This window comes from Hirsutella rhossiliensis (assembly GCF_020360975.1).
Source record: "Hirsutella rhossiliensis strain HR02 chromosome Unknown scaffold00008, whole genome shotgun sequence".
In the NCBI taxonomy this organism is placed as follows: Eukaryota; Fungi; Ascomycota; class Sordariomycetes; order Hypocreales; family Ophiocordycipitaceae; genus Hirsutella; species Hirsutella rhossiliensis.
This window is the reverse complement of record NW_025408674.1, coordinates 1,042,074-1,064,841: the sequence shown is the minus strand read 5'-3', so window position 1 is coordinate 1,064,841 and position 22,768 is coordinate 1,042,074. Positions and strand designations below refer to the sequence as shown.

At 51.4% G+C, this 22,768-nt stretch overlaps 4 protein-coding genes across 4 annotated transcripts; all 4 read left to right on the top strand.

Annotated features, from left to right (window-relative positions):
• Window positions 1-30: 30 nt before the first annotated feature.
• Window positions 31-1,955, top strand: HRG_07401 (sulfatase domain-containing protein; the record flags this gene model as incomplete). Its single annotated transcript, XM_044865872.1, has 3 exons — window positions 31-587; window positions 651-1,694; window positions 1,754-1,955. The coding sequence occupies 3 exons, from the start codon at window positions 31-33 to the stop codon at window positions 1,953-1,955; spliced, it is 1,803 nt and encodes a 600-aa protein (XP_044718836.1).
• A 5,011-nt stretch (window positions 1,956-6,966) lies between these two features.
• On the top strand, window positions 6,967-8,676 carry HRG_07400 (MULE transposase domain-containing protein; the record flags this gene model as incomplete). The annotated part of the gene is made up of 3 exons (XM_044865871.1): window positions 6,967-8,180; window positions 8,260-8,303; window positions 8,363-8,676. The coding sequence occupies 3 exons, from the start codon at window positions 6,967-6,969 to the stop codon at window positions 8,674-8,676; spliced, it is 1,572 nt and encodes a 523-aa protein (XP_044718835.1).
• Window positions 8,677-14,140: 5,464 nt separating this feature from the next.
• Window positions 14,141-15,267, top strand: HRG_07399 (restless-like transposase; the record flags this gene model as incomplete). The annotated part of the gene is made up of 3 exons (XM_044865870.1): window positions 14,141-14,187; window positions 14,254-14,672; window positions 14,768-15,267. The coding sequence occupies 3 exons, from the start codon at window positions 14,141-14,143 to the stop codon at window positions 15,265-15,267; spliced, it is 966 nt and encodes a 321-aa protein (XP_044718834.1).
• A 5,990-nt stretch (window positions 15,268-21,257) lies between these two features.
• HRG_07398 (MULE transposase domain-containing protein) lies at window positions 21,258-22,491 on the top strand (the record flags this gene model as incomplete). The annotated part of the gene is made up of 4 exons (XM_044865869.1): window positions 21,258-21,815; window positions 21,912-22,050; window positions 22,226-22,332; window positions 22,423-22,491. 4 exons carry the CDS (start codon window positions 21,258-21,260, stop codon window positions 22,489-22,491), a joined length of 873 nt encoding a protein of 290 aa, XP_044718833.1.
• Between the last annotated feature and the right edge of the window lie 277 nt (window positions 22,492-22,768).

Below are 22,768 nucleotides of genomic sequence, written 5' to 3'. Positions count from 1 at the left end.
GCAAATCAGCACCCTTGCGACATACGTACAATGTTGCGCACATGGAGCAAGTTGGGGAACCATTCACTGCGCATGCCTGCCTTGCGATTCATCTCCGCAGCGCTCCTCGTGCTCGCCTTCTCCGCCGCTTCCGTCCATTTCTACCTGCTTTCGCTGACGGGCGGCGACCTCGAATGGATCAAGCAGCACATGGGCACGCTCGGCGTCGAGCTTGTGCTCAGCGTGCTGCTGTACAGCGCCGCCATCACGCTCGTCTACACGCTGCGGCTGCCGAGGGCCTGGCGGCTCGTGCTCGGCGTTATTCTTGTGGTCAAGCTGGCGCTGGTGCGCGCAGCCGACCGGGGCGAGTCCTTCGCCCGGCACGGCAACTACAACATGATCCTCTTCGTCGTCCTCGCCGTGCCGCTGAACCTCGTGGTGTTCGCCACGGTCCTGCTTTACCGGAGCACGCGGCATTTCTGGCGCATCGCCGGCGCCTTCGTCGTCTCGCTGCTGCTGCTCACCAGCGTGTCGCTCGTCCGTCAGAGAGCGCGCTGGAGAGCCGGATTCCTCGGGCGCGGCTACCAGCCCGATGCGGCGGCGTGTCGGTTCCCGAGCCAAACTGGCCTTTATTGACCTACCGCCTGCGGGAGCCCAGAATTTCTGGACAGGCTCCCAGAGCTGTCCCTGCCGTCCATCGACTTCGATGCGCGGCTCACGCAGCACGACGCCCTCCTGACCATCGACGGATGCCCGCCGGGCCTGCCGGTTTCATATGACGTGCTGCCCGACACGCGCAGCTGGCCCGCGTCTGAGAAGAAAGAGTATGTATTGAACCGGATGATTGTCCAGCGCACGGTGCGGCGCGAGTATACCGGCCGGGTGCGCCTCGACGTGCGGTCGACCGAGACGGTCATTGCGAGATGCGGCCACGAGGAGAAGCTGCTGCTGCGCGTCGCCCGCACGCTGCCGCCGGCGCGCGTGAGCCAAGGACGGACCGAGACGCAGCGGCCTAACATACTGCTACTCTCCTTCGACGCCGTGTCCCGCCGGGGCTTTCACCGGCGGCTGCGGCGCACATCCAAGCTGTTGGAGGAGCTGCACGAGCCTGGCCGGCGTCAGCTCTACCAGTTTTTCCGCTCGCACGCCGTCGGCTTCAACACCGACGACAACAGCCGCAGTATGTACACGGGAACAATACGGCGCAGCGGCGTCGACCCTGTCTGGCAGCAGTTTCGCGACGCCGGCTACGTCGTTGCCCACACCGACACCTCGTGCCAGGATTGGTCGTCCCAGTATGAGGACCGCAACACGTCCATAACGGCCGTGGACCATGAGATGCTCGGGCCGGCATGCTGGCCGCCTTACTTTGCGCTCCGAAGTAACCCATATGGCAACTTCAACGGGCCCTTCAGCATTAGGCGCCGCTGCGCCTTCGGAGACTACGTGCACGCCTGGAACTTTGATTTCGCCCGCCGAGTCCGCGACGCGTACCCCGACTGGCCCTCGCTGCTCTCAGTCAACTTCATCGAGGGACACGAGGGAACCGGCGAGGTCCTCGCCACCGTCGACCGTCAGCTGCACGACTTTCTCGCCGAGCTCCGCGATGACGGCTCCCTCGACAACACCATCGTGCTCTTCTTCGCCGACCATGGCCTGCACATGGGCCTCAATTTCTCTTCACGCAAAATGGCCGCATCGAGCACCAGAACCCAGTGCTGCACATACTCCTGCCCGCACATGTTGCGTTACGGCTGCACGCCAAAGACGGCAGCGACGGGCTCTTGGCGAATGAGCAGGCGCTCGTCACGCACTACAACACGCACTGCACACTGCGAGTGCTGGCCGACATGGAGCAGTGGCCTCCGTCGCGTGACTCCCCGTACTGGGACATGTCGCTGTTCGAGCCGCAGCCGCGGAATCTCACGTGCGAGGCGGCCGGTATCAGGTCGATATATTGCCAATGCGAGGAATAGATGCCAGCAAGCCCCTTGCGGTCGTTTGGCTCACATGTGAATTACATGTATAAGCGATCGTTAGCCGTTATATGTACATAGTATTGGATTTCAACCCATCACCCTGTCGTCTTCGCCTCGCTCTCTGCATGTGTGACGGGTTGGCAGCTAGCACATCTTTTGCTCTTGGGAGACATGTGAAGGCACCACCGCCACAGGGCTTACCACTACGGCACGATGAGTGCGGGAAGTTGGCATATGTCCCATCGAGTCAGGCCTGATACGCAACACTGAGTCCATGTTAAACCCCATTATTTATCTGCCAACTGGTCGTGTACTTGACAGCGACGAGCACTCGTCCTATTTGTAGCCTATTGCCTGTCAAGCGATACTCCGCCCCAGCCGAGGAGGCGTCCCAACCTACATGGGCACCGTTCTTGTGTATATAAATAACTGGGACCTTTGTCCCCTTGACTTGGGCAGTGGTCAAGGCCAATTGACTCTCCATAACCCTCACATACATGGCATCTTTCCAGTTACATGTGACAACTGGTATGATTCGGTATACCGGTAATACCATGGTATCAAGTTTTTGTCAAACCATACCAGGTCTTGGCGGTATTTACCATACCAATACCAACTCATACCGGACCATTCCGATCACTGTCCGGTGGACGGCAAAGACTCAAGGGCTCGTTGGGCTGTCCAAGCGCGAGTTCTGGACTTTGTTTTGGAATGCATTCGAGGCGTCTTTCTCACCGGAGAACGTTGAAAGTGGGTGGATGCGGACCGGGCTCCTTCCTTTCGATCCAGAAGTCGTCCTATCACAGATTGTGAAAGACAGAATCGACGATTCCGATGTAGGCAGTGGTTCGGAAGACTCACTAGAATTGCAACAGCCTACTGCTCGAGAATTACGACGGCTTGTGGACAAAGTAGTCGACAAATCCACCGCAGATTCGGAAGTCAATGCTCGGAAGCTGAAGAGCACTCTAGAAAGCCTTCAATCCGAGGTTGAGCTGCTTAGATATGAGAACAAGGGACTCCGTGAGGCAATCATTCATGAGAAGCAGCGCAGGCAGCGTGGTACAGCTCTGAAAGATTATCTCTTTGACCGTACGGATCCTAACTCTGCTCAGGTCTTCAGCCCGCAAAAAGTGGCCCAAGCTCGAGTGAAGAAAGCTGCGATGGAGGTCCAAAAGAAAGAGAAGGCTCTCGAAAAGGAATCCCAGAAGGTTCAGCGACAGCAGAAGGCGGAAGAACAAAAAGAGGTCGTGTTGGAGAGGAAGAGGCAGCGAGAGGAGAAAAGGGAGCGAAAATTGCAGGAAAAAGAAGCCAGAAAGCAAGAGAAAGAGGCTAACCGACAGTTTCGTGACGACCTCGGGCATCTTAACCGGGAAAGGCCGCAACAGGGGCAGCAAAGCCGGCGGGTGCCTTTTGATGCACGAGAGGAGAGTCCAGGGATTCTAGACGAAATAATCGTCGCTCCTCCGTCACCATTAGAGCTTCCGGTAACATCGCAAGCGCCAGATAGGCCAGAGAACGACTTAGCAAAGAAGGCAAGGATTCCGCCCGGCCGAACGCCTCGTGCCCAAAGACCTTTTCTGGCTGTTGAGAGTGATCGGGAGATGGTAGTGGTGTATCGGAGCTCGGGACGGCCGCAGCGGAATAGCAAGCGACCACAATGGCTTGATGACTGCGAAACAGGATGATGCACATCTCGCAGTCGCTTTTTCATCACATTTTAAGTTGGACAAATTTTGGCCCCGTTGGTATGGAGTTATTGTGGATTGATGTCTAACTTTCAGTCGCGGATGGATGGATGGATTTATTTCGCCCGGAGGGAGGTCCCTATAAGGCCTTTACACAATCTAGTTACATTTCAGCACGTTTGGTACCTGACTCCCCAAGCCCCACGGATTGTCGTCATATCACTTGCTTTTCAGCCTCGTTATCATTGGTCCCATGACAGGCCTGCTTGAAGGCCGAATTCTCCAAGTGTTCAGCATCCTATTCGCAGCAGCTGACTTTCAGTCGCGTGTAAGTCCGGCGGGTCACGGGATCCGGCAGATCATCGGAAAATCCCTTACGCCTACCGGTAAGGGATTTTCCGATGATCTGCCGGATCCGGGGATCCGCCGCCACTTACACCGACATTTGTCTCAACGTCAATCCGGGACAGCTCAACAACAATGGCGCCGATTGACGAGGCTCTTGATTTTCTGAAATCTTCGGAATCAGTTAATTATGCCGATACTGCACGGAAATTCAACTGTGACGAGACTACGTTGCGACGGCGACATCAAGGCAAACAGCGGTCAAGACGTGATGCCGACTCATTGTATAAATCACGGCTGTCAAAGCAGCAAGAACGAGATCTTATTGCTTATATTCACAAGCTTTCAGCACGCGGCATTCCGCCTACCTTGTCTATGATCAAGAATTTCGCTCAGGATATCGCGAAAGTGGAGGTCGGAAAGCATTGGTCATACAGCTTTGTTCATCGCAACCGCAACGAGCTAGGTTGCAGCTGGTTCGATGGATTTGACATTGCACGGAAAAGAGCCGATAATACCTCTAGGTATAAGGCATATTTTGAGCTTGTAAGTTGGTCTACAAAACCTCAGATTCGTTACTAATCGTGGAAGATCCGAGCGAAAATCGAGAAATACGACATTGTCCCTTGCAACACGTATAACATGGATGAAAAAGGCTTTCTCTTGGGTGTGATCAATCGAACTAAGAGAGTCTTCACCCTTGATCTCAAAAAGCAAGGCAAATTGCTCGGCGCATTGCAAGACGGCAATCGATCCTGGATTACGTTCGTGGCTTGCATCTGCCAGGACATGACATCACTGCCTCCTTTTCTCATCTACCAAGGCAAGCCAGGACAAGTCCAAGATTCTTGGCTTACGGACTTTGACCCAGAGCATCAATCAGCATTCTTCACAACCTCAGAGACGGGCTGGACTAACCACGAGCTTGGGAAAGAGTGGCTCGTCGGCGTTTTTGATCGGTTTACCAAGGCAAAAGCACGAAATGGACGTGATTATCGCCTTCTTCTTACCGACGGACACCCCAGCCGTATTAATATGGGCTTTCTGGAGTGGTGCGACCAGCATCGGATCATCGTGGCGGTGTTTCCTCCTCACTCTACCCATCGGCTCCAGCCCTGGACGTATCCCTATTCAGCCCTCTGTCAACGGCATACACAAATCAGCTTATCCGGTGGACGGCAAAGACTCAAGGGCTCGTTGGGCTGTCCAAGCGCGAGTTCTGGACTTTGTTTTGGAATGCATTCGAGGCGTCTTTCTCACCGGAGAACGTTGAAAGTGGGTGGATGCGGACCGGGCTCCTTCCTTTCGATCCCGAAGTCGTCCTATCACAGATTGTGAAAGACAAAATCGACGATTCCGATGTAGGCAGTGGTTCGGAAGACTCACTAGCATTGCAACAGCCTACTGCTCGAGAATTACGACGGCTTGTGGACAAAGTAGTCGACAAATCCACCGCAGATTCGGAAGTCAATGCTCGGAAGCTGAAGAGCACTCTCGAAAGCCTTCAATCCGAGGTTGAGCTGCTTAGATATGAGAACAAGGGACTCCGTGAGGCAATCATTCATGAGAAGCAGCGCAGGCAGCGTGGTACAGCTCTGAAAGATTATCTCTTTGACCGTACGGATCCTAACTCTGCTCAGGTCTTCAGCCCGCAAAAAGTGGCCCAAGCTCGAGTGAAGAAAGCTGCGATGGAGGTCCAAAAGAAAGAGAAGGCTCTCCAAAAGGAATCCCAGAAGGTTCAGCGACAGCAGAAGGCGGAAGAACAAAAAGAGGTCGTGTTGGAGAGGAAGAGGCAGCGAGAGGAGAAAAGGGAGCGAAAATTGCAGGAAAAAGAAGCCAGAAAGCAAGAGAAAGAGGCTAACCGACAGCTTCGTGACGACCTCGGGCATCTTAACCGGGAAAGGCCGCAACAGGGGCAGCAAAGTCGGCGGGTGCCTTTTGATGCACGAGAGGAGAGTCCAGGGATTCTAGACGAAATAATCGTCGCTCCTCCGTCACCACCAGAGCTTCCGGTAACATCGCAAGCGCCAGATAGGCCAGAGAACGACTTAGCAAAGAAGGCAAGGATTCCGCCCGGCCGAACGCCTCGTGCCCAAAGACCTTTTCTGGCTGTTGAGAGTGATCGGGAGATGGTAGTGGTGTATCGGAGCTCGGGACGGCCGCAGCGGAATAGCAAGCGACCACAATGGCTTGATGACTGCGAAACAGGATGATGCACATCTCGCAGTCGCTTTTTCATCACATTTTAAGTTGGACAAATTTTGGCCCCGTTGCTGTGGAGTTATTGTGGATTGATGTCTAACTTTCAGTCGCGTGTAAGTCCGGCGGGTCACGGGATCCGGCAGATCATCGGAAAATCCCTTATAATGCAGCATAAACACGTCAGCCACGGCAAAAGCTCTCTCTGCCTTGCCTGTCAGGGCTTTAAAGCTGGGCAGCCAAGATCACGGAGTCAACGCAAGCCGTTGGGCGCAGCTAGCAGCAATAGCAGCAAGAAGCCGGCCACAAAGACTCGCAAGGGATGCGACCAGTGTGATGTAGCGATTTGTACCCGGCCGGCTTGCTGGGACTTCTACCATAGCCTAATTTGCTAGTAAAATAATGTACCCTTAATCGTCTAGTGGTCTTATTGGCTGAGATCCCTGTTCGTGACCCCTTTGCTCCTCCTCCACACTCAAAGGGATCCGTCTCTTTCTCTGACGAGTAATCAAACATACACTCCTGATTTTCAAACATACACTCCCGACCTAAGCCCCATTTGGAAGAAGACCCCGCCACCAAAATTTGGCGCGCGCTTTCCCAACGCCCTGGCTTGCCGTGACCATCGCCGCCGCCCACCCGCCCAGCCACCTGCCTTTTTGGCCGCCATCTGCATTTTCGCAATCATCAACAATTGAAGCTATCACCACTTGACTCAACACAACAGCAACGCCGCCGCCGCCTACCGCAATAGTCACGTCTAGTCAATCGTCCCGATGAATTCGACCGAAAGCAATACCAACAGTAGCACCGAGGCTATCACGGAGATGTCTTTCGATACGTATGATGAGGCGCTTGAAACACTCAAAGCTACGCAAGAGCTCCTTGGCTACGTCGTAGTCGTTGCAAATAGCAAGAATACCGGCAAGCCTAGGCGCAAGGAAGCCAATATCCGCTGTGAATACAGTGGTCAGTATAGGCCCTGGGACGAGGCAGAGGGTATATACAAGACGTCATCCAAGAAGTCGGGATGTGACTTTCGCTGTTACATCCGCTTCTACCGACGTTGCAATGCATTCAAAGTCACCATCAAGCACGGCTCTCATAACCACGAACCTCTATTTGAGCCAATTGCTAACCCCATCGTCCGTCAACGAAGCCAACGCAAATTCGGCATCGAGCGTCTTCATAGCCTCGTCGAGGGGCTTAGCAAGAACGTCAATAACAAGAGCAGGGATATCGTGGATGCTATCCGACAGGAATATCCTGAGCTCCTTATTACCGATTCTGATATACACTTCATCCAGCTGCAACTTCGTGCCTTCCGTTACGGCGCCTCTACATCTACACAAGCCTTCCTCGATGTACTCAAAGATGCTAAAGCAAAGGGGGAAATCAGCTACTATGCAGTTGACCGTGGCCCTAATGGGAAGGTTTGGAGGTTTTTCTGGACATACGATGACTGTATTGCTGACTGGAAGCGTAACCCCGAGCTCCTTATCATGGATAATACGTATAAGGTCAACCGCTTTAACATGCCGCTTCTACAGATCATTGGCACAACAGGGCTACACAAGAGCTTCAGTGTAGGCTTTGGCCTCACTGCCAAGGAAGACGAAGGCGCGTTCCAATGGATCCTCTCACAGTTGCGTGAGGCTGGTCGGCAGGCTGATATTCCGGACCCGGGCGTTGTGATTACCGACTTTGATACCGCCCTGAAGAACGCCCTTGACTCTATCTTCCCATCAACGCAACAACAAGTGTGCGTTTGGCATATGATGAAGAACGTGATCCTTCACATCAAGAAGAAGTGGGAAGGATCCCTCGATGGCACCGAGATTGGCGGAGATAGGCCAGAACAGGAGACTCGCCTCGCTGCAGCAGCCGCTCTCGACGACCCTATACAGGCAGATAATGCCATTGACGAGGACCGACCTATCGACCGTGCCACTGATTACCAGATTCAACATGCCTCACAACTGGCAGATCAGTGCGTTGAGCAACAAGATGATCGTGAAGATGACGATGGAAACCCAATACTAGAGGGCTCGCACGGCTGAGGAGTGCAGAGATCAGTGGGATCTACTCTGTATAGAGTTTTCGGATCAGCCAGGTAACCCTAGCCCTAACTACCCTCCTACTCTAACCTTTACTAAATAGCTCCTCTTATAGCTCTCGTTAATTACCTCCGTACAACCTACTGGCCATGGCGTGCCCAGTTTTCCACCTACGCTATCCAACAGTACCGAAATTATAACATTACGGTAACTTCCCGTGTGGAGAGCACACATCACGAGTTGAAGTCACGATTACGCAACCGCTTCATTGACCTCCATCAGCTACAAGAGCACATCAGAGGGCTCGTTACCCATCGGCAAAAGAAGCATCGCGAGAAGCTTCAATCCGAGTTTGCAAGAGCTAGAGTTGAATGGGCCAAGCAGACGATTATGAAGTCACTGCACCGAAAATTGGCTGGCAGCCGATGAAACAGATCTTCAGGCAAGTTAGGCTAGCCGGGCTGAGCTTGCCGATAATCGAGGCATGCCTACGATTTGTACGGGTGCTTTCACGATGCAATGGGGGCTGCCCTGCCGGCATACAATCCGCGATTTGATCCAGGCTGACGCGGCCGCCCTTATACCATTGCATCTTATTGATAACCACTGGCGGGTTTACGGCGTGACTGTAAGTATCTTGCTCCAGCCATAAGTACTATACTAATTTACTAGCAGCCTGAACAACAGCAATATATCGATGCAGACCACGAAGCCGATCCTGACGTTGTCCAGCCTCGCCGGCGTGGAAACAGTAGACGCGAGGTATCCTCCACTAGAGGCATCTACGGGCCGGATCCTTAGTGCTTGGGAGCAAGAGGAGCATAGAGCCAACCCAGAGCTCGTATCACGGCCACCAGAGACGCAAAAGAAGAAGAGGAAGGGCACAGGCACCACTATCATGAACAAGAGGTCGAATACACTTGCTTCCGTGAGCAGCCGGGTTGACGATCTTGCCCAGCAGATCGGTGATTTCATCAAGTCACAAGCAGCAGCAACGCCGGTGCTGTTATCACAGGTGCCCTCACTTCCACAGGTGCCGCTGGTGTCACAGGGATACCAAACGACGATGCCCTCACTTCCACAGCCGGCGCCGCCGTCACAGGGATACTATGTGATGCCACCGCCTACACCAATTGTGCCTGTATACGTACAGGCGCCGGCGCCGTCACAGTGGCAAGAACCGCCTCCTCGTCACAGGCACATCACGACGGCTTCATGTGGGCACAGCCGCCGGCACAGTCTCACGAGACGGCTACGGAGCATTTCCAGCAGCTAGGGATCAGAGGGACACGGCACCATACAAAACTAGCAGGCAGGCCGGTCACAAATTCGTTCCTTACGTGCCTCGCCCTCCGCCGCGTCGGACGGATCCTTCCTCACAGTCACAGTCACAGTCACAGAGGTAGGCAAAGACCTTCCGCCATTATATGCATATTGTATATATATCGGAAGATCGATCGGGCCGGGCTTATTGATAGCTTCAATTGAATGACTCTAAGGGATGCATCTTCCGGCGTTGGTAATAATTGCAGATAGAATCCATATATGTCAGACAATAGTGTCCCACACCTCGCACGTGACAGCGGTTGATCTTTGTGGCATCAGTCAATTGATGAGAATTATCTAAAGAACAAAGGAAAGGAAAAGAATTGGATGCACACATTCGTGCAACAATATATACCCCGATCATTGCGGCGAAGCCGCGGCGCAGCAGTGGCAGTGATCGAGCATAAGGTTTCAGGAACTGACACGGGCGTGATATGCGACAATATATCTAGGCAGGCAGCCGCGGCAGCGGCGTTGGGAAAGCGCGCGCCAAATTTTGGTGGCGGGGTCTTCTTCCAAATGGGGCTTAGGTCGGGAGTGTATGTTTGAAAATCTGGAGTGTATGTTTGATTACTCTTCTCTGACGAGCCGCAATCCACCACAACAGCCCTTTTTGGAAGGTTGCCGCAAAGAAGGCGCCTAAGGCCCCGGCTAAGCTAGTGTAATAAACTACTACTACTAACTACCCCTGGCCTAGAACGTATATCAAGATTACCGCGCCGTGGCCGCCACAACTGACTGCCTTATTACCAGGGCATTCATACAGGCATTCTTTTTTCTCGTCGAGTTTCTTTACACCAGACTTGACCAAATCAGCCTTGTCACCGCAATAACACTCATTGCTATTCCTCAAGCCAGCATACTTGTAATCAGCTTTCTGACACATGCCGACGCATTTATCCGGGGTCAGGTCTTTATAATGAAACTGTTGGGTCGTGGGTATTCGTGCTGTGCACAGGGGTGATAGAGAATACGAATCAAAGGTGCTAAAGAGCTATGCCTGTGACTGTTGTATTGGTAATCTATGAAGAGAAGAGAAAAGATGAAGAAGAATGAGGGGAAGGAGGAGAAGAAGGAAGGAAGGGAGGAATGAAGGGAGGCGTGTAACCCCGGTCCGAATGTCTTCCGAGACCCTCCTATAAAGCCTCCTTCTCGCGTAGGGCCAGTAGAGCCCATGTCCCCACATAATGAAGTCCTCCGCATCTAGACAGAAACCCATACTTAAGATAAGGGAGAGCGACCTTGTTGCCGTGACCGAGCTCGTAGCAGCCGTAAAATTTCCATTCACCAATTTTGCTTATGAATTGGGGAGGAGTCTGGGCGATGACAGCTGCTGCAATAGCGAAAAGGGTCAAAGTCTCAGATCGCATTGCAAAGTTGACCTAGAAGAAAAACAGGAGAAATTTTATTTTTTTTGGCTCGGAAGGGGAGGGAATTTAAAATCGTTGAAGAAAGAAACCGTAGTTCGAGGAGAAATTTTTTGCGGGAGTATAATATTTATGCTAGAGGAAGCCGTCGGTGTACTTCGTACATTCTTCTGAAATTCAATTGGGTGATAAATATGTCCCAATTATGTGCTGAGTTCCGACCCGTCATACTCTTCAGGCTGACTTCTGGAATATTTATGCATGCTCATGCAGATGTAGCTGGTGACCATACGTCAACTGTTTAAAATTTGAATGGTGTTTGTGACTGACTGGAGGGCCTGCTGCTACGCAAGCAGATTTCGGCTGATATCACATTCCTTGATACATCTCACTTAGAGTTAGGATCCGCCTTTGCCCTTTTAGATAGCCCGCTGATCGAGATTCTTACTTCTACGGACGCTCGTCTCCCGGTTACCAAGCAGCCTCCTCGCCTCGTTATTCTAAACGGTGCTGATCTTCTCTTCATTCACTAACCAGCGTGTTCACTACGGATGGACTATTCTTAATACGCTCTGGCGTCATCCCTAGCATTTCTTCTAGGTATTCTCCCTACTACTACCCGTGCCACGCCCCACTTTATTTGGAACTCGCAAGCTCGCACCACCGATATAAAATGCCAGTAGCGTATGCTGACCCGTGGGGCTTAAGGTGTTACGCATTAATGTATTGAAATGTCAGTAGCTTTTACGTCTAGGCCCTATAGGAGAAATCCTCCGGGTGAAATACACATACATACATATAAAATGCCAAAGCCTTCGTTCCTGTTCGGTGGTGTGGTTATATCGGTCGTGAGCACCACAAGTAGTAGCAGTAGTAGTAGTAATATTGATTACCGTCTGGGCACCTTTCGGTGGTAGTAGTAGTAGTAGTATTGATTACCGTCTGGGACATCCCTATACGAGCAAAAGACGTGCTAGGCTAGGTATAGTACAAGATGAGAGTGCTCGCCGGAAACCCGTCGCGCGTTCCTTACTTCTACTCCCCTATCTAGCAATTCTGGGACTCTGTGGCCGCTCGGATTCTCAAGTCCCTTCCCCCGTCAGCGGGTTCCGGGCACGGCGGTGAAGCCGTAATATTGGTCAGTCTTCGGTCAGAGCCGGGTGACTGAGAGAGCCCACGCAGTCAGCTGGGCCGTAGGCCCACGGGGAGCCTACGGCCAGAAAACGTAGAAAAGAGATAATTGTACATATTAGATTGGGTTGCCTCGAGCTAGTGGCGGTGGCAAATCCGATCAACACCTTTCGGTGGTGCGAGCTCGCGAGTTCCAAATAAGGTGGGGCATGGCACGGGTAGGAATCCTTCCATGAGAGGTTGATAAGAGCTAACTTCAAATAATATCTAGTCTATGGGTGCATTTTTGCGCGTTCACTCAAGATAGTGGTGAATCAATATTAGAGACTTGTTACAAGTTAGGATTAGTAAAACGCTAAGAGGACAACTAATGGGGCGATCTTGGCCGATCCCTATAATTTGATGAAGCAGCACTTGAGGAGCGGAGTGGTACCCAAGGCGGGGATTTAACAGGCTGGATTCCACCCCATTAGAACGTCACAACTTTTGCTTTCAATCTTGTCTATGATCGAGTGATTGTTTGCCACTTAAACTCCTAGAAGAATTTGCTATTGAGCTTACTTTCGTCAGAATGAGGGCAATAGTTGTTTCTTTGGCTGCCTCTGCTGTACTGGCTTTAGCGAGTCCATTCACAGACGCACAACCGGGCACAAAGCTGGAGAAACGGGTGAGTAGTAGTAGTGTGCCTGAAGGAAGAACTTGACTGCGAGAGACACGCTGATATAGCCGGTAACTCTAGTGCGTAAGTGTTTATCCTGTGATTTGCGACGAGTCTTGACTACGGGTCGAATGCTGACATAGTTGGTAACTCTAGCATGTTAGTGTGTCCCGCGAATGGCGATTAGTCTTTAACTACGGATAGCACGCTGATATAGCCGGTACCTCTAGTGCGTAAGTATTTATCACGCGCTTGGCGACGAGTCTTAACTGCGGATAGTACGCTGATATAGCCGGTAACTCTAGCGCGTAAGTGTTTATCCCGCAATTGGCGACAAGTCGACTGAAGGCAGTACGCTAATATAGCCGGTAATTATAGTATGTAAGTGTTTATCCCGCGATTAGCAATGAGTCTTGATTGCGGGTAGTGTACTGATACAGCCTGTTACTCTAGAGCGTAAGTATTTATCCCACAATTAGCAACGAGTCTTAACTATGGATAGTATGCTGATATAGCTGGTAACTCCAGGGCGTAAGTCTCGATTCCACAATTAGTGACGAGTTTTGGCTACGAGTAGTATGCTAACAAAGCTTGCCAACCTAGGGCGTAAGTGTTTGCCCTTCGCTTGGTAATGAGTCTTGAATGTGAATAGTACGCTGATATCTTCGGTAACTCTAGTATGTAAGTCTTCATTCCACAATTATCGATGAGTCTTGACCGCGGGTAGTATGCTAATATAGCCGGGAACTATAGAAGGTATTTAAATATTCATCCCACTATTGGCAACGAGTCTCGATTGCAGGCAGTATGCTAATAAAGCCGGTAATCAGGGTGGCGATCAATTCCACCTCCACCTCCACGTCTTCAATAATATTGAAGTGGAAGTCACGTGTTTCAATTCAATCAATTCAATATCACCTGCACATTGAGAGCTTCAATCCACGCCTCCGCCTCGAACGTTGACCACGCGTTGAAGCCGTTGAAGCAGGAGGTGATCTAGGTAGCATCTACACTTAGGTACCTAATCGAGTCGCGTCTGACGCGCGTGATTCGCGTGATCACCCTCAAGGTTAGCCTTAGTTACCGTATTGAGTGTTGTAGTACTTCCATTCCATACTGTTTTCAGATGTAACGAATGTATAAGTACCTGGGCGATTGAACGCGTTTGGGCTGAAGTTCCCGAGTCGCGTCGCAGAGAAACCTTCCCAAACGAATGCATCCCCTTCCTGCGGCCAAATGGAAACCGACGTTCCTACTAAGCCCCAGCGTGCTTCAGACGGAGGCTCATCCAGCAAGTCGTTTGTTAACATGGATGCTTTGCAAGACGAATGGAGCATCTTCCCATGGAACCATTTTCCAGGTTATACGATTTCCGAGCGTGCTGGCAGGCAGACTTCGTGGGTCTGGCAGCATGGTTTCGACATTCAACCTAGCGATTCTCCCACGAAAAGAAAATGGGTTTGCAAGCCCTGCCTCAAGAAGCCGAAGCAAAAAACATCAGACTTCTCTGCCGCTGGCACTCAGAACATCGAGAATCATCTGTTCAAAGAGCACAGGCTTGTCGATCTGTCCGGGAAGAGGGGGCGCCCGCTCTTGGGAAAGGAACCAGGACAAGACCCCGTCAAAGAATATTGTGGAGATGTTGAACCTCAATGCTTCAGACCCCAAAGAGCAAGGTATCGCGAACGCCCTCATCCAGCGCTTCGATAAGGACCATTTTCAGAGACTTCTTCTCGAGTGGGTGGTCGACGCCAACGTCTCCTTTCGTCAGCCCGAGCACTGTCGCCTCCGACATATTTTCGAATACCTGAATCCATCGGTCGCAGTGACGAATGCCCACATCTCGCACGATACCGTTCGAAAGCGAATTGTTGACCTTTATACCCGATACAAGACGTGCGTAATCGACAATCTAAAGAGCACCCGGGCCAAATTCACATTGCGTTCGACGGCTGGCGTTCCAGGAATCGGCACGCTTTATACGGGATTATATGTTTTTACATCGACAAGGATGGAGTTCCATCAAAGCTTGTCCTAGGCATGCCGGAGCTGAAGATCTCACACTCGGGAGAAAACATTGCAGCCCAGATCCTCGAGATCCTAGAGAGCTATGAGATCCTCGACAAGGTGGGCTATATTACACTGGACAACGCTGGCAATATGGATACGGCGACAGAGGAGATTGCAGAGGCACTGGGCTTTGATCCGAAGAAGCGGAGGGTGCGATGCTTCGGCCACGTGCTCAACTTGGTGGTCAAGGCGCTATTATTTGGACACAAGGCCGACGCGTTTGAGGCAGAGATTAACGGGGAGCCTGTTCTTGACGCGGTCCAGCATGAAATCTGGCGAAAGAAAGGCCCAGTCGGAAAGCTCCACAACCTAGTAAATTGGATCCATCAGTCCGATAAGCTGACGTACCGGCTTCGTGCGCTTCAGGAAGAGTCCTTTCACAGTCGGACGACCCCAAGGTTCGAGCGAAGAACCCTGTGGACGTTGTCCTTGATAACCTTACTCGTTGGCTTTCGACTCTTTATATGATACGGCGCGGCCTTGAGTTGCGGCCTTTCTTGGAAGACCTGACTGAGAAGGTCACGCTTGAGTTCAGGAAAAATGCCGCAATGGGATGAGAAGGGCAAAAGAGATGCCTTTGTCTCTCCGCGAGGAGAGTCTTCTCAGCGATAAAGACTGGAAGGTCATTGGGTTGATGGATAGGGTGCTTGTTGACTTCGAAGAAGCACCTGAATGCTAGAAGGTGACGCCCAGAGCCGAGTTCGAAAAGGAGGCCGCATTGAAGCATACGGAAATATGTGGACGTTGCCTCAACCTACGAATTCCTGATGGACAGACTAGAGGAGTGGAAAGCAGTAGCGGAGAAGTTCCCCGATCCAGAGCACCTCAAGGCTAACATTAATCTGGGCTGGGATAAGTTGAACGACTACTATACGAAGCTTGACGAGACGCCAGCATACTATGCTTCTGCTATTTTAAATCCGGTTTCGCGTTGGGGTTATTTCGAGAATACATGGACTGACAAAGCACAGCTCCCCTGGCTACAGGAGGCAAAAGGAATGGTGAGAAACCTGTGGGAGGAGGAGTACAAATCGCTGCCGATCCTCCGATGCCTGACGAAGAGCGTCCGTACAAGCGACTGAAGGCAATGAGCGCGCTTGAGAGACACCGAGCCCAGAGGACTTCGTCGTTGCCCAACGAATCTTCCTCTTTGGAAAGTTCACTGAATCCGGACCATGATGAATATGACCGCTGGCTGTCGAGTGCTGACGCTGAGAATGATCCTCTCGTCACCAACCCATTTCAGTATTGGTGGCAGAGGCGGAAAGACTACCCACGGTTGTCGCGGATGGCTCTCGACTTGCTCTCGATCCTCCCATGTCCGCAGAGTGCGAGCGTCTCTTTAGTACCACTGGGCAAATGGTGTCACCGCTACGGACTCGATTGGAAGCCAGCACGATAGGGATTACGCAAACGTTACGGTCGTGGGTACGGAATGGCCTAATCGACGCCGTGGATACGTTGGTTGACGTGTCAGGGAGAATGCGAATAGCATTATATGGAGTCTAGGGATGATACTGGACATGCTGCCGGCTAGGCCTCGGCGACCCCATGGGCCGTACGTGGTTCAACGTCTTCAATTCAACTCCATCGCCCCCATCTGAAGGCAGGTGGTTCAACTCAACGGGACCAATGATGAATAAGCTGTCAACGCAACTCAATAATGAGGCCAAATTGGTGGAATTGAATTGATCGCCACCCTGCCGGTAATTATAGTTCGTAAGTACTCATTCCACGATTGGCAACGAGTCTTCACTGTGGATAGTACGCTCATATAGCTGGTAACTCTAGCATGTTAGTGTGTCCCGCGATTCGCGACGAGTCTTAACTGCAGGTAGTATGCTGATATATATGGTAAATATAGTGTGTAAGTGTTTATCCCGCAAAATGGCGACGAGCCTTGAATGCGGGTAGTATGCTGATAGAGCTGGTAATTACAGTGGGTGAGTGTATATCCCGCGATTAGCGATGAGACTTAACCGCGAGAGCATGCTGACATAGCCGGTAACTCTAGCATGTATGTGTTTATTCCGTACTTAGTGACGAGTCTTTCCCTATGAATCGTATGCTGATATAGTCGGTAACTCTAGGGCGTAAGTCTTGATTCCACATGTAGCGACGAGTCTTAACTGCGGATAGCATGCTAATACAACCGGCAACTACAGTGGGTGAGTACATAGTATATCCCGCGATTGGCGACGAATCTTAACTATGGATAGTATGCTGACATAGCTAATTACTCTAGTGTGTAAGTGTATATCCCGCGATTTGCGACGAGTCTGAATTACGGTTAGCGTGCTGATATAGCCGGTGATTATAGAGTGTAAGCATTTATCCCGCTCTTGACGAATTTTGACTACGGATAACATGCTGATATTGCCGGCAACTCTAGAAGGTAAGTGCTTATACCGCCTTTGGCTATGAGTCTCAACTGCGAATAGTATGCTGACAAAGTCTGCAAATCTAGGACGTAAGTATTTATTCCACGATTGGCAACGAGTCTTGACTGCGGGTTTGTATGCTGACATAGCCGGCAACTCTAGAGCGTAAGCATTTGTCCGCGATTGGAGACGAACCTTAACTATGGGTAGTATGCTGACATAGCCGGTAACTCTAGTGTGTAAGTGTTTATCCCGCGATCGGCGACGAGTCTTGACTGCGATTAGTACGCTGACATAACCGATAACTCTAGCTTGTAAGTGTTTATCCCGCGCTATGCAACGAGTCTTGACTGCGGATAGTATGCTGACATGGCCGGTAACTCTAGCATGTAAGTGTTTATCCCGCGATTGACGACGAGTCTTGACTGCGGGTAGTATACTGATAGAGACGATAACTCTAGCCTGTAAGTGTCTACCCCACGATCGGCGACTAGTTTTGACTGCTATTAGTAAGCTGACATACCCGGTAACTCTAGCATGTAAGTGTTTATCCCGCGATCGGCGACGAGTCTTGACTGTGATTAGTACGCTGACATGGCCGGTAACTCTAGCATGTAAGTGTTTATCCCGCAATTGGCGACAAGTCTTGACTGCAGGCAGTTTGCTAATATACCCGGTAATTATAGTGGGTAAGTGTTTATCCCGCGATTAGCAATGAATCTTTATTGCGGATAATATACTGATATAGCCTGTTACTCTAGAGCGTGAGTATTTATCCCACAATTAGCAACGAGTCTTAACTATGGATAGTATGCTGACATTCCGGTAACTCTAGTGTGTAAGTGTTTATCCCGCGCTTGGCTACGAGTCTTAACTACGAATAGTATGCTAACAAAACCTGCAAACCTAGGTCGTAAGTGTTTTCCCGTCGCTTGGCAATGAGTCTTGACTGTGAATAGTACGCTGATATCTTCGGTAACTCTAGAAAGTAAGTGTTATCCCGCACTTTGCGACAAGACTTGACTACGAATAGTATGCTGACATAGCCGGTAACTCTAGTGTGTAAGTGTTTATCCCGCGATTGGCGACGAGGCTTGACTGCGGGTAGTATGCTAATATAGCCGGTAACTCTAGAGCGTAAGTATCTATCCCGCGCTTAGCCACGAGTCGTTACCACGGATAGTATGCTGATATAACCGGGAACTCTAGAAGGTAAGTTGCTATCTCTCAATTGAGGACGATTCTTAGGTGCCAGTATTATGCTGATATAGTCGGTAACTCTAGACGGTAAGTAGCTATCCGTAAATTAGCGATGATTCTCGACTGCAGGTATTATGCTAATATAGCCGGTAACTATAGTGGGTAAGTGTTGATTCCGCGATTGGCGACGAGTCTTAGTTACAGGTAATGTACTGATATAGCCGATAATTCCCAGATTGTGAGTGTTTATCCCGCGATTGGCGACGAGACTTCGACTGTAGTTAGTATGCTGATAAAGCCGGTAAATCTAGGAGGTAAGTGTTTATCCTCCACTTGGCAATGAGTCTTGATTGTCGATAGTATGTTGATATCGTCGGTAACTCTAGGAGGTAAGTGTTTATCCCGCGCTTCGTGACGAGTCCTGACTACGAATAGTATGCTAACATAGCCTATAAATCTAGGACGTAAGTATTTATCCCGCGCTTGGCGCCGAGCCTCGACTACGGGTAGTATGCTGATATAGTCGGTAAATATAGAACGTATGTGTTTACCCCGCACTTGGCAACGAGCTTAACTACGAATGATCTGCTAACAAAGCCTGCAAATCTAGGGCGTAAGTATTTCTTCGCGATTGGCGACGAGTCTGGACTGCGGGTTATATGCTGACATAGCCGGTAACTCTAGCAAGTTAGTGTGTCCCGCGATTGGCGACGAATTTTAACTACGGATAGTATGCTAACAAAGCCTGAAAATCTAGGGCGTAAGTATTTCTTCCGCGATTGGCGACGATCTTAACTACGGATAGTATGCTAACAAAGCCTGAAAATCTAGGGCGTAAGTATTTCTTCCGCGATTGGCGACGATCTTAACTACGGATAGTATGCTAACAAAGCCTGAAAATCTAGGGCGTAAGTATTTCTTCCGCGATTGGCGACGAGTCTTGACTGCGGATAGTACGCTGATATAGCTGGGAACTATAGACGGTAAGTATTTTGACACGATTAGCGAGGAGCCTTAACTACGGACATTATACTAATCTAGCCGGCAACTCTAGAATGTTGGTGTTTATCCCGCGATTGGCGACGATTCTTGACTGCGGATAGTACGCTGATATAGCCGGTAACTATAGTTGGTAAGTATTTATCCCGCAAATGGGTACGATTCTGAACTGCGGATAGTATGCTGATATAGCCGGTGAATCTAGAACGTAAGTGATTTTCGGCGCTTGGCGACGAGCCTTGACGGCGAATAGTATGCTAATAGAGCTGTCACTATAGAAGGTAAGTATTTTTACTCGATTAGAGAAGAGTCTTGACTACGGATAGCATACTAAAAGGCAATTGATATACGGGCCCAACCACTTTACTACACGGGCGCTCCTTACACGGGCGGCGGTTTTTAATTGGGCCAAAAATTCTGCCGCCTGGTCCTTGCACGTGGCAGGGTCTGTAGCCCCACCACCTGGCAGAAGGGGGGTGACATCCCAGCTGCCAGTTCTGTAGTGACAACTAACTCTCCCACAACCAACTTTCCGTCTGAGCAATCATTCGGTTAAGCACCAACCGGCATGACATTGCACGAAGACCCAACTGCTGCCAACAGCGGCGACGGCTGTAGTAGATCCCTTCCGGGCTTGCCTCCATGCAAGCGCCGTAGACTTGCATCACGGGCTCGGGCTCAGCCTCCTTTCAATCCTGAACCGTATTACGGCCTTAACGACGATGATGCGTTATACAATCTCTTCGCGACATGGCCAGAAAGCTACTTCACTAGCCTGCCAAGACCACACGGCTCGTGGCGTCGACGAGCCCTGGTGGAAACTACGTCAGTCACAAATATTCTTGGATGATAGCTTCCGAGGAGGTGGGGCTCGGCGGTTGTTCACCACAGGAATTCCTGATGCAGACAAACTCGAGAGACAGCGTCTACGCTGCCTCTTGAGGGTGGAGGAAGTCGATGCCCGCAAGCAGGTTGTGGCCCGCTTCCAGCCTGCCTTGACCTTGGCCTGGGAGCTGGCGGAGACAGATTCCTTATTGGCTCGCGAGTTGGCCAAGTGTCGAGAAGCGTCCGGCCCACGGCAAGCTATTTGGGAACGTGGAGACGATTGCCACGGCCGTATTGCGTCGCCCACTCCACTAGTATCATCGTTGAGCCAAGATGGACAGGAGTACGAAGAGTGGAACGGCTTCTCCGACGCCGAGTGTGGGGATTATAGCGACGTTGAACCTATTCCCAATCCACAAATCCCCGGTACTGCAGCTCCATCGATCGAGGCCCTTCACGCCGAGGTGAACGCATTCGCAAAAACGAACGGGTTTGGCGTTGTCAGGCGAAATGGAACTGGGAGTCGAGCCAGAAAGACGCGATACGTATTGGAGTGCGATCGGTACGGTCAGCCACGCCCGTCTGAGGGGACTGGGCTTCGCCAGAGGCGGTCACGCAAGTCCGGCTGCAAGTGGAAGGTGATCGCGGAAGGCTTGGCAGAGAACAGCTATATGTGGACGCTACGAGCATTTCCCGACCCTGAGCACGGCCAACATAACCACGAACGGAGTATTAGCCTCCGCGCACCCAGTTCACCGAAGACTTACCAACCCTGTCAAGGCAACAATCGAAACAACAAGCCGGCGAGTTGGCATCCGGGCACGTGATGTAGGGGGACTTGTTCGGGACAGCCACCCAGGAACCGTCTATATGAGAAGGGACATATATAACGCCAGGGCGCTTCTGCGCCGCGAGAATCTTGGCGGAATGAGCCCCACAGCCGCGTTAATCAAGCTTTTCGACGAGAGGGGCATCCCCTATATCGCCAAGTGGTCAGAGACCGAACCTGACCGCCTTGTTGGGTTGGTATGGACCTTTCCATACTGTATCCGTATGTGGAAACGCTTCCCGGAGGTGATAAGCTTCGACAACACTTACAACACAAATCGCTTCAAGCTCCCGCTCTTCCAGGCGACGGGTCAAACTTGCCTCAAGTCGGTCTACAACGCTGCCTTCGGCTTGATCGATAACGAAAGGCGTGAAGGCTTCCAATTCCTCGCTGAAGGGATTAGGCAGTTGGTTGAGAGGCATGGAATTCAACTACCCAACGTTGTGATCACGGACTTCGACCAACAGATGAAGGCGGCACTGGAAGATCAGTTTCCAGACGCTCAACAACAGCTTTGTATCTTATATATCAACTCGAACGTACTACTTAACGCCAAGCGCAAGTGGAAGCACGCCAAGGAAGACAGCGACGGTGGCTCTAATACTGAGCAATCGCAGGCAACGTTAAATTCGCGCGACAAGGAGGCGGTCCTTGCGGCGGGGAGACAAGACGAGCCGCTGTCTCGGAGCAACGTCTCCACGACCGTACCCCACAACTACCGTGGTGTCCTTGAAATGTGGAAGCTCGTGGTTTTCGCAGAGACAAAGGAAGACTACGAGAAGGTTTGGGTGCGCTTATGCGACGAGTTCGATGACCAGGAGGCCATTCTGATCTACCTTTATAATACCTACTTGCCCCTGAGCCCGCAATGGTCTCAGTGCTTCATCAAAAAGCATCGTAACTTCGGTATTCGCGTCACGTCTGGCACGGAGGCAAGCAACAACAACGTCAAGAGCTATCTGCTCAATGGAATGAACCATCTATTTGGGCTCATCGAGGCGATAGAGGGCATGTTGGGTGATCAGGAACGAGATTTTATCGACAATTGTGCACAAGATGAAGTTTTAACCACGCGTACCTACTCTAGCCCTGGTTCTGAGTACCTGGGCGAGCTCCGCATGACTGCATCTCAACAGGGGCTTAATCTCATAGCCAGGGAACACCGCTACGCCTTGAAAGCGATACCAAGCAGGTCTCGCCCTTGGCCAGAACCAATCGGAGACTGCGGCGAGAACTGTTCCGTATCCTGGCAACTGGGGATCCCTTGCCGCCATACGATCTACTGCAAATTGGAAGCAGGTGAGTTCCTAAGGAGGTGGGATGTCCACCCACGGTGGCATCTACGGAGCCTTCTTCACGGGACCCTTACCGCCGAATCCTGGATCCCAGGATCGCAACGAGCCTTCGTGGACGACCGAAGAATACGGTACAGCCTGTCCCTACGAGTATGGTGGTTAATCGAGCGGGTAGCCGACGCCGAAAGAGTCAGACAGTGACGGGCAAGAAGACGGCCATCCTCAGGCCGGGCAAGACGACAGGCGTTCGGGCTACTGGGCGCAGAAGTCGGCCGAGCGTACGGAGGCAACGGTCGCAGGAGCTCATAAGTGATGACGAGCAAGCGCCGCGACCAAGCTCGACTGGTCGTTCGGGTTCCCGTAAGCCGCCCGCTGCCTCGGCGAACTCGACTGCACCGAACCCGCGCAGCGAGACAGGCATCAGTGAGTGTGTTATTGTT